The sequence below is a fragment of the Heliangelus exortis genome, chromosome 12, assembly GCF_036169615.1.
Source record: "Heliangelus exortis chromosome 12, bHelExo1.hap1, whole genome shotgun sequence".
Lineage (NCBI taxonomy): Eukaryota > Metazoa > Chordata > Aves > Apodiformes > Trochilidae > Heliangelus > Heliangelus exortis.
The window spans coordinates 4,586,769-4,597,061 of NC_092433.1; the positions used below are offsets into that span (position 1 = coordinate 4,586,769).

The following is a 10,293-nucleotide window of genomic DNA, read 5'->3' on the forward strand; positions in this document are numbered from 1 at the left end:
TTCTGCCTTTGCTGGCCATGCTGTTCATTTTGAGTATACCAAGGTTAATGTGAAGCCAGGTTTACATTAACCTGTAACCTTTGTCTCAACAGGAATGACTATGGGGAGCATGGTGACAACTCCTACTATGGCCCGGTAGGTCTGCACGGCTTCCCTGCTGCCAGCTGGGAAGGGAGGTAGTGCTGGGGGATGATAGGTCTGACTTTGTTTGGCTTTTTCCCCTCGGGCTGTTGCAAGTTCAGCATGTCTGAAGATGGGATGAAACTGTTCAAGTGTGGTCTTAAGTGCTCCTGTACCCCTAAGACTGTGTTTATCATGTGCACTGAAGTGCAAGTCAGAGCACAGGCATGGTCTGGGGGGGGTTCTGGGCTGGGTTAGTCAGTAGCACACTTCTACAGAGTGACTTGATGATGACTAATCTCAGTTTCTGGCATGAATGTCTCTTCTTTAGTGCTTCTTACTAGACTGCAGGGCTCTTCTCATACTGAATGGGCTGGAAGCTTCAATTTAAAGATACACGGAAGCTACAGAGGTCTCTGGTGCTTTGCAGCACTGACCATTGCTCTGTAGATATTTTTCTTATAGTAAACAAACGAGCTGTTTCCCGGAAATTTGGGCCTGTAAGAGGGAGGAAGAACAATATGATACTTGTCAAAGAGTCTTTGATCTGTTTGTGTTGTTCACTTACTCCAGGGCAGAAGGGGCATGAGAGACAGGAGGGGCAGCGAATCCCAGCGACGCACCAGAGCTCAGTGTAAGTTAAGCTCTGCCTCACTCCTACTGGGGAGACTTCTCTTCCTTAAAAGGGCACTGACATGTAGAAATCAGCCCAAAAATATTTTTGAAGGCTAAGAGTAGGTTTGTTTGCTACACCCACTTGTGAGTTCCTTTGCCAACTTTGTTTAGTCACATTTTCCTATCCAGTGATGTGTTTCTCTCTGCTCTTACTGTGCAAAACTACATGCAGATAAAGGAAACTCGCTGCATACTTTTCCTTGTTGTGGTAAACTGGTGCAGCTAAAATCAACCTGGCAACTACTAGATGAGAAAGAAGAAAATACACTTTATGCAACAGTGCCAGTAGCTGGAGGAACACTCCCAATTGATTTACTATCTTATATGTAGCATTGCTGAGCTCTGTCTAATGACACTTTGGAAATGAGAAGCGTTCCTCACATTATGAACCTTCCCTGAAGGCCCTTGGCTTCTCTTGTAGAAATAGTTTGCTCCCCTTTTCTGTCAGGAGCTTTCATGCACCCACAGGGCAGAAGGGATGTGGGGAGCGTCATCACTTTAAAGAGGAGAGTGCTTGAGAGGGCACAGACCTTCCTTGTTCACAGGGGTGGGTGGACACAGAGTCTGGCATTCATGACTCCATTCTTAGGGAAATTACTGAATTGCATATCTTTGTCTGATCAGGCCTGTGGTCTGGTGATCTCAGCACAGCACTTTTAAGTGTGTTTTGATGTGAAAGTTTTGCCAGACTCCTAATACAAAAGAACTGTGAAAACCTATCTTCCTTCCCAGTCACATCACTCAACTTTACTCCTAGGTCAAGTGATGTGAGGACACTCAAACCTCTCTTGCCAGGAGAGAATTTTTTTTTTCCCTCCGCTCTTGATCCTTTCACCAGTGTAATATTTGCTCATGCTTTTGTCTTTGTAAAAGGCAGGTTTTGCCTTTGGAAGATTCTAGTGTTAACTCTTGTATATCTGTTCAGCTCCATCAGATGTGTCCACATACATTTACGATCCTGAAACTGGGAATTACTACGATCCCATAGCTGGGACATACTATGACCCCAGGACTCAGGTGAGTGCGTGGGAAGGCAGCTTTGCTTGTGGTATGTTCTTACAAACAGCCTGTCTCTGGAGAGATTGGCAGCTGGATCCTGAGGACAGGCAAGTACAGGACACTGCAGTGGCAGTTTTGTTTCTCTCAGTCCTCTCACCTCTATACAAGCTATCCACATTCCAAAATATCAGCTTAATGAGAGGCTAAGAACCTATTAGCCATGTGTTGAACCAGCTACTGTAGCTGCCTCTTTGGCCTCTGAAGCTTTCCTTTGGAGGGGTTTTGGTCTCCTCTTTATTGAGTAGACGTATGGGCAGAGTATCCTTGCAAGATTTTACTGAAGACGTGTGATGTGTAACTGTGCTAAAAGATGGACAGCAGAGCTCTGTTTTTATCTGTGGTATCTTTGCTCACTGGCCTCAGCCAGCAATCCATCAGCAGAGTTTCTATGGGACTGTCATCTTGTTTTCTTGATCCTGGAGTTGCTCATGTTCTGGGCCAGCAGGGTAGTGCTCTGATGACCTTGCTGTGGTGACTGTCTCCTGCCCCAGCAAAGTTCTGAAGCCTTTTCACTCAGCTGTCCCTTCTTACTCTGCTGGCTTGCCCAGCTCCATAAGGACCAAATAAGCCAAAAAGGAAGATCTTTAGAGGTTTTGCTAACTCTGTTCCAAATCTCTCTTTCAGAGAGAAGTCACGATAGATCGAGAATCCTGCTCATCGCCTACAGAGAGCAGCAGAAGGCGGCGGCATGAGAGCCAAGAACGGACTAATGAAAGGAAGGAGCCACACAGCAGGGACAACAGGGACAAAAGGGAGAAAGGGAAAAGTACTTTTGCTAAGGTAAATCCCTCTAGGTGTCAGAATAATCAGAAATCTGAGGCCAGGGGGCTGAGGTAAGAGAAGTTACAAAATAGAGAGTAATTTATAGAGGATTCAATAAGGGGGAGAGGCAGTGAGAGAAAATGATGAAATACACGGGGTCACCGGCAGGCCAGGAGTGTGGTTCCTGTCTGGCCAGGTGGGAGTAGGTTTCTGAAGTTTTTCTCTTATGACATTAAGTCAGGGCTTCTTATTTGTCCTTTGTGGTAAAGGATTCAGGAACACCTAGGTAACTGAGACACGGTTCAGTCATGCTGCTTAAAGCACCCAGCTATCGTGACAGAGCCAACAGAAAAACTGCAGAAGTTTAAGCATACTAAGTCAGATAATAACAGAGACTCATCTCTCCCCTAACCTGCCCTAACCTTGCCCCCTCCAAACTTCATAGACAGGCAGGAAGGTAGTGGGGGTGGAGTGAGATCAAATACAGATAGCAGTCTGTGAAGGACATCCTGTACAGTCCCTCCCATAACCTCTATCCTGGGGCAGTGTCCTTCAGTGCTGATTCCAGAGAGCAAACACTGTCTCCCCAACCTGAGGAGCTGCTGACTGGAAGTAGCTGCCCAACATGATGTTTGAGCATGGGTATTTGGAGTAGGATCTTGTGCAACACTGATGTGATACTGACGGGGTCTGAGGAGTGCCAGGAGAGTTGGTAGAAGCAATTGAGCCGTGAATGCAGAAACTTTGTTTTCCTTTTTGCCTGTTGGGTTGGAGTTGCTCTGTGGCATAAACAGCCCTGGGCAGTTGGAACCTGCGGGTTCTGATTGACCCTGAGGCTGGTATCAAGCCAGCCAGGGAGTTTCATCTGTCATGGAGGATGCCTGCTTTCAAGGGCTTTGACTGAGGAGACACATGGTCTTGTCTGAATGGGAGGTCAAAGCATCTTCACTAGAAACCTTCGCATAATTTTTCCTAGCTGTTTGGTTTCAGTGAATGCTCAGAATTGGCTTCCTGCCTGCTCTGTTCACTCTCTCCCCCTTCGCTGCTGCTGGCTTAATGCCTCATCTTGGGTTTTTCAGAATGAGCCTGGAGAGGAGAGGTTCTTTACAGAAGATGTCTTCAAGAAGCCATTGCCTCCCTCCACGAAAAAGGATGAAGGTGCAGGCCTGGTAAGATGTTGCATAGAAGACACTTGTCTTCCTCAGCCAAGCACGAGTAGGTAATGAACTGCTCGAGCATGCCCAGGGCTTCATCCCAGATCTCTGTAAAGTGTGTAGATATCAAGCTTTACCCCAGCCTAACATTTTGCTGCTGAACGTACAAATGAGCACTGCAGGTTCATCTTGTTGCAGTGCTGGGGGACTGTGCTCTGTGGTGTCCTCTGTTCAGGATAAATCACCAGATTTATTGAGCCTGGCTGTGTATTGTGCCACATACACAACAGGGAAAACTGGTGTTGTCCTTTCTGCTCCCCACCTACAGTACTTGTGCTTTGTCTCGTCTCGCACAGGCGAGCAGGACTGTTAAGTCTTCTGGAGCAGTGGGTTTCTCTGCCCCTTTGCTGGGTGGTGTAGAGTGTAGAGTGGCTTTGCCATGGTCTCCATGTCTGTTGCGCACACACAGAGGTGCCCAACTGTGACCCTCTGAGGTGGGGCTGGGGCTGCTGTCAGCATCACAGTCCAGCAGAATGACAATGGAGCAGGCTGGGACAGCACGTGGAGCTACTGCAGCTCACCAGCACCAGCTCCTGAAGCCAAGGGCATAGCTCCAGGAGAACTGTGAATTCCTCAGAATGGGAATGTCTCCCATCAAAAACACCACCTCATTTCTGCCAACTGCCAGGTTTCTTGGAGGCCTCTTAAATGGGTGCTTAGCTGTTGTGCACCAAGTCCATTCTGTGCTGGTCTAGACACCTCTTCTTGACTGTTTCAGAATGAGACCGGAGAGGAGAAATTCTCTGCAGAAGACGTCTTTAAAAAACCCTTACCTCCCTCTGTGAAAAAGGATGAGAGCACAGCCCCGGTAAGTAAGACTTCATAGGATTGACTTTGGACCATGTTTGAGCATGGTTAGGAGACTAGGGAGGCTCACTGCATCCTGGCTGTGACCCTGGGTGGAAAAGGTGCTGGCTTTTCATGCCAGAGAAGGGAGCACTGGGGAAGGACTGGCAAAGGCAATTTTTTTTATAACTGAGCTTTTTTGCAGGCTTCTAGCACTGTGAAAATTTAGTATCTGTCTCTAAGCAGGGTTTCTTCACTCAGGCAGAAAATTCTTCCAGCTACCTGAGGAAGGCCAAAACTCACTGATCTCCCATTGTGAGAGAAAGTGAGTGACGGCAACTCCCTGACAAACAGGGAGTGTCTTTTGCTGGCGTGTGGTGGACTGGGAAAGCCTGGCACCAAAGTGAAGCCTATCTGGGCTTCTGCCCTGTGGTGTTGAGTGCTGGCCAGCCAGCTCCTTTCTCTTGCCTGCCCATGCTGGTGGGATGCTGTTCTCTGGCTCTTGGGCTGAAACAGAGCCAGAAGTCATAAAACCATAGAATGCTTTGGGTTGGAAGAGGCCTTTAAAGGCCACCTAGTGTAGCCCCCTTGTAGTGAGCAGGAGCATTTTCAACCAGATCAGGTTGCTCACAGCTCCAACAACCTGACCAAAATGTGTCCAGGTATGGAGCATCTACCACCTCTCTGGGCAACCTATGCCAGTGTTTCACCAAGAAACTGGATGGTAAAGCAGAGCCCTTCATGGCAGGGCAGGCTTCATGCTACAAATTGTCATATTGTTCTGCTTCTTCCTCAGCCCAAGGTAGTGAACCCTCTGATAGGACTTCTGGGAGAATATGGGGGAGACAGTGACAATGAAGAGGAGGAGGAAGAGGAGGAGCAGCCACAGGCACAGTGGCTGCCTCCTCCCCTCCCACCAGCCCAACGTGAGGAGCAGCCGAGGAAGGCCAAGGCCAACGAGGACAAACTGACTGACTGGAACAAGCTGGCCTGCTTGCTGTGCAGGAGGCAGTTTCCCAACAAGGAGGTGCTTATCAAGCACCAGCAGCTTTCCAACCTGCACAAGGTAGGGGAGAGCTGGTGGTTGGGGGGGCTGTGTGTGTCCCACCAGCTGCCTTTGGCTCCACAGCATTGGGATCTGCAGGGAAAAATGCAACGGGTGGGTGGAAAGAGCTGTGCTGAGTTTCACACAGCAGCAGGCAAAGTTCCCATCAAAGCCCTGTTCAAAGTATTGTGTGAGCTGCTTCTTCCTGCCATGGGAGTGCTGTGACATCAAGGTGTGACTTTAATGAGATAGCTCAAGCTTAGGGAGAGCGGGGTGCTGGCACACAGGAGTGCAACAGCAGTAAGAACTTCACACATGCCTCCCTGTGTTCTGCACTGCCTTTGAGCTCTTGCTTCTAGGAGAGCCAAGCTGCACACAGCCTAAAATAGGACTGGGTGCCTTCCTTACTGTGGAGAGGAAGGGCTCTTGGCCTCTGTGGGGCTGTGAGTAGTCTGGGCTATAGGGCTGCATCTGGTCTAGTGCAGGTAGATCATGCTGCTTGCCTGCACCCCTTTATGGGCAAAACAAATGGCCCTGGCAGCTCCTACCCTCTGCTGACACTGGCTTCTGTTTTCCCCCTTCCAGCAAAACCTGGAGATACATATGAAGATCAAACGGTCTGAGCAGGAACTGGCATATTTGGAGAAAAGAGAGCGTGAGGTGGGTCTGTGGTGGTGGTCAGGCTCCTGTGTGTGGTCCTGCACTAGGGGGATGTTGGTTTCAGGCAGACCCTCTATTTACACGCCTGCATCTGTAGCCAGAGCATCACATACCTCCCAGAGAGGCATAGACTGACTGTTTGGACCTGTGGGTACTGCTATGAGTACTGAGAGCAAGTTTCTCTCCTCCCAGAGGGATCTGAGTGTGGTTCTGTAACCCTACAAGCCAGCTTTGGGCTAGGTGGGACCCAGATTTCCATCTAAAATTGAAGCAGTGTATGAGCTGCTGCTGCTGCCTGGCCAGGAATCAGGAAGCTGTAACTGTCCTTAGTTTGGAAGTTATCAGAGCTCTTCCTGGTGCTGTGGCTGGAAGGCTGCAACCACAGGTCTGGATCAGCCCAATGGATGCCATAAAGACAGAATTAAGTGGATTGTGGGTGCCAGAAACATCCAGGGATTGTGGGTTCCCCAGGCAGATTTCCAGCCAGCTGAGGATGAGATGAGAGCAGTCTCCTGTGCAGTGTTGACTCCTTTGTAGCTCCCATACTTATTTTGTTTTCTCTGTTTTGAAGGGGAGGTATAAAGACAAAGGAAATGACCGGAGAGAGAAGTTCCAGCAGATGGATTCACCAGAGAGGAAACGACTCAGATACGACCGGGACTCAGAGAGGTAATGGGTGCTCTTGGTTCAATCTGTTGCTGCTGATGCTGGGGTGGCATGTGTGTGCTGCTGGCACGCCAAGGCCAGGATGCAACCAGTGGGATGGATCTGCAAGAGTAACAGCCAAGAAAGCTGTGATTCCTGTGGGCAGAGTTCCCCAAAGTGTGAGCCTGCTGTGCTGCAGCCCTTCTCAGGGCGGGCAGGAGAGGGCCAGGGGTGTGTGGTGCAGGGATGGAAAAGAGGGGTTAGGGGAAAGCAGAGTCAGGCTGGAGGGGTGAGATGTGAAGTCTGAGGGTGCCTGACCAGGCACTGGGAGCAGAGTGCAGCCTATTGCCATCTACCTCATCTTTAAGGTGCTTGCTGTCTGCCTGCCCTGGCATCTAGCCATTGAAAGAAAGAGCAAAGCTGTGTTTCATCTGTTCCACTGACTCAGAGGAACACTGGGAGCTGTTTCCATCTCGTTCAGAGTAGGTGGAGGAATAAAGTGCGTGCTGTGCGGAGCTCTCAGAAGGCCTGTGCCTGCTGCAGGCTCGTGTGTTGCAGTGGGCTGGGGAGCTGCTAGCATGTGGTGAAGACAAAACTGGTTATGTGCCTGTTCCCTTCTGGTACAGCACCTCAGAAGGAGACCTTTCCTCCGTGTCTTGCAGTTTAAAAATCCGCATCTTCCCTTCCCTCTGTTTTCCTGGAATAGCTGTGGATAAACTAATGCAATTTGTCTGCAGTGTCATCATCAGCCAGAAAGTGGAACTTGCCTGAAGGAAGCTGTTTTTATGCTCATCCCTTTTCAAACCTGTGGGTTTTGGTTAATGGTCTTGGATGAGTAATGACCAGGTGGGAGAGAGGTTGTCTGAATCAATACCTCAGCTCAGTGACCACAGTGCTGGGAGAAAGCAAGCTCTGACAGAGCAGCCAGGATTAGACCTCGCTTGCTATTACTAAAATTCAGATGAAGCACAGAAGGCTCCTGGCTTGATTGTACTGTACTGTAAATATTTTGGAGTCTGAGCTCATTTTCTGTGCCCTGATGTATTTTCCCCTGACGTGGGGCAAGAAGTTATCTGGTTAAAGGTGTCTGAGCCTTGCCCACAGAATCCACCATGTTGGTTTCTTGGGCAGTGTGCTTCTTGCAAGCACTTGGGTATCCTTCAGGAGAAGCTGGAATGTCAGTGAAGGTGCTATTAGGAGGGCTGAAAATCCCTGGCGTGTGTTGGAAACATTCAAAAGTAGACAATTGATTCTGCCTCTTTTGCAGTGACTATGACCCAAGGATTGACAGCAACAACAAAGGGAACCGAATGTTTCAGTCTGCAGGGTGGAAGAAAGGCTTTGGCCACAACCAGCAGGGCACAACATCACCAATGGAGGTGAGTCCTTCTCTTCCTTCCCAAACATGTCACTGTCCTGCAGCCAATAATGTCTCCCAAGACAGATGGAGGGAGTTCCCAGCTGGAACAAGAGTCAGGCTGCAAGACTGTACCTGCTTGATGGAACAGTGTGTGTGCACTGATGAACTCTACAGGCTGGGAGGGGATGCAAGTGTGTTGTTGGCAGTAGAAAAAGGTTAGAATTGATATGGATCCCAAGGGATTGAGAACAGAATAACAGTGAGCAGGGAGGGTATGAACACCTGATTAATATCTGCCCAAAGCCAGGTGAGGGTTTGAGGTCACCAGCTTAGTGCTCTGCAGCCACCTGAGCTGGGGATCGAAGTAGCCCTCCTCCAGGGAAGTGAGAGCATCTAAAAAGCCCCAGGGCACATAGTGCTGTTTGCTCTGCTTGTGATGCTCTTGCTGCTGTTCTGAACTCTGGACCTGAGAAGGGAATACATACCATGGTACAGTTCTGATGAGGAGCAGAGTCCCCATCGGCAGAGAGCTTCGGAGTTACGCAGGGCTGGGTAGATCCCGCCTTCTGCAACAGGCTGGTCTCCCTGTGGACCTTAATTTCCTGGACAGGGTTTGTCTGAGAAGTGGCCTGGGGCAGTCACTCCTCCTTCAGTAGCAGCACCAAGCCCAGCTGCAGTTGCTCGTGGCAGGAGGTTTGTCCTCTGGGGGGCACAGGCAGGCTGCAGTGTGGCTCTCATCACAACATTTGTCTTGCAGTCGAGTGCATTGTTAAGGGCAAACATTTGAGGCTTCATGATGTGTGTTTCCTGGAGCCCACTCACACAAGGCAAGGTTCCCTCCTCAGTGGAAACAGCAGGAACCAGCCCCTGCTGTTGCTCAGTCCTCACCGAGAGTTTCCTGTGGCCACAAAATGAGCTTTGTGAAAGAGCCATCTCCAGCCACATGCCCTGGCAGGTCTGACTTGCCCCGGGTGGTGGAGCTGATTGCAAAGCACAGCCCTGGTACCATCCCTGTAATGACCTCATGAAAGAGCCCCAGAGATGTGCTTTCTTCCCACTTCCAAGTGGTGCTGGGCAAAGCCATGTGCCCACTTCAGCCCCACAGGACTTTGATCTCTTGGCCTAATTGATCACATCGCTGATGCTCAGATAAGTTGGACTTAAAAGCAAAGAGAAACTTTCTGCCTTGGGCCTGCTCTCCTGGGCTGACTCTAGGCAGGTATTACTGAATAATTCAGGCACTGGCTGCAAAAGCCAGTCGTTAAAAACTGGTTGAAATTCAAAGTGAGCTACCAGAGCCCTTGGGAACTCTATTAGAGGAGAGAACAGCTGAGCTTGTGCAAATGCAGACTAACTGCAGACAGCTCCCCAGGAGCCCAGCTCTCTTGCTGGCACTTTCTGTTGCTCTGTTTCCATCCTCACTCAGCACTGCCTGGTTTGGCTGCCCATTCGCACCCTGACATATGCTAGGGTTGGTCTCTGGTTTGATCTCACTGGGTATTTGCTGTCTGGGTTTTTGTTGCCCACAAAAGGCCTCTGGTTTCTCCTAAACAGCTTTTGGGGGAACACAGTGCACTTGCTGTTCCTCCTCTCCCAGATCCACAGGAGAGCAGTCAGAAGAAATCACTAACACAAGCTGTGTCTGTTTTCAGGCAGAAAATAGGAAGAAGGGCCCTGGTCTGGGGCCCCAGGGGAAGCCCCCCAAGAGGCAGTCCAACGAGACCTACCGGGACGCCGTCAGGAGGGTCATGTTTGCCCGCTATAAGGAACTGGAGTGAATGGTGGAGAAAACCCCAAGCCTGTCCCTCCCTGTCTCTTTCTCTCTGTGTCATGTTCTCTTGGGGGTTTGGTTTTTTTGGTTTTGTTTTTTTTTTTTTTTTTTTTGGAATTGTTACAGGTTTTGCTGCTAGAATTTTTTTTTAATAAAACTGAAAATTTGTCAGTGCTTGTCCCTTGCCTGAAATGAG

General features: G+C 49.5%; 1 protein-coding gene across 2 annotated transcripts in view; it reads left to right on the forward strand.

Annotated features, from left to right (window-relative positions):
• Positions 1–10,268, forward strand: part of RBM6 (RNA binding motif protein 6) — a 56,236-nt gene extending 45,968 nt beyond the window's left edge. For both annotated transcript variants that reach the window (XM_071755588.1, XM_071755589.1), the window contains 11 exons: positions 93–135; positions 694–754; positions 1,721–1,812; positions 2,479–2,634; positions 3,696–3,785; positions 4,549–4,638; positions 5,413–5,682; positions 6,247–6,321; positions 6,893–6,990; positions 8,234–8,345; positions 9,979–10,268. In XM_071755588.1, the coding sequence (XP_071611689.1) occupies positions 93–135; positions 694–754; positions 1,721–1,812; positions 2,479–2,634; positions 3,696–3,785; positions 4,549–4,638; positions 5,413–5,682; positions 6,247–6,321; positions 6,893–6,990; positions 8,234–8,345; positions 9,979–10,104 (1,213 nt within the window). In that variant the 3' untranslated portion in view covers positions 10,105–10,268. The remainder of the gene's footprint in view (positions 1–92; positions 136–693; positions 755–1,720; positions 1,813–2,478; positions 2,635–3,695; positions 3,786–4,548; positions 4,639–5,412; positions 5,683–6,246; positions 6,322–6,892; positions 6,991–8,233; positions 8,346–9,978) is intronic.
• Positions 10,269–10,293: the final 25 nt, after the last annotated feature.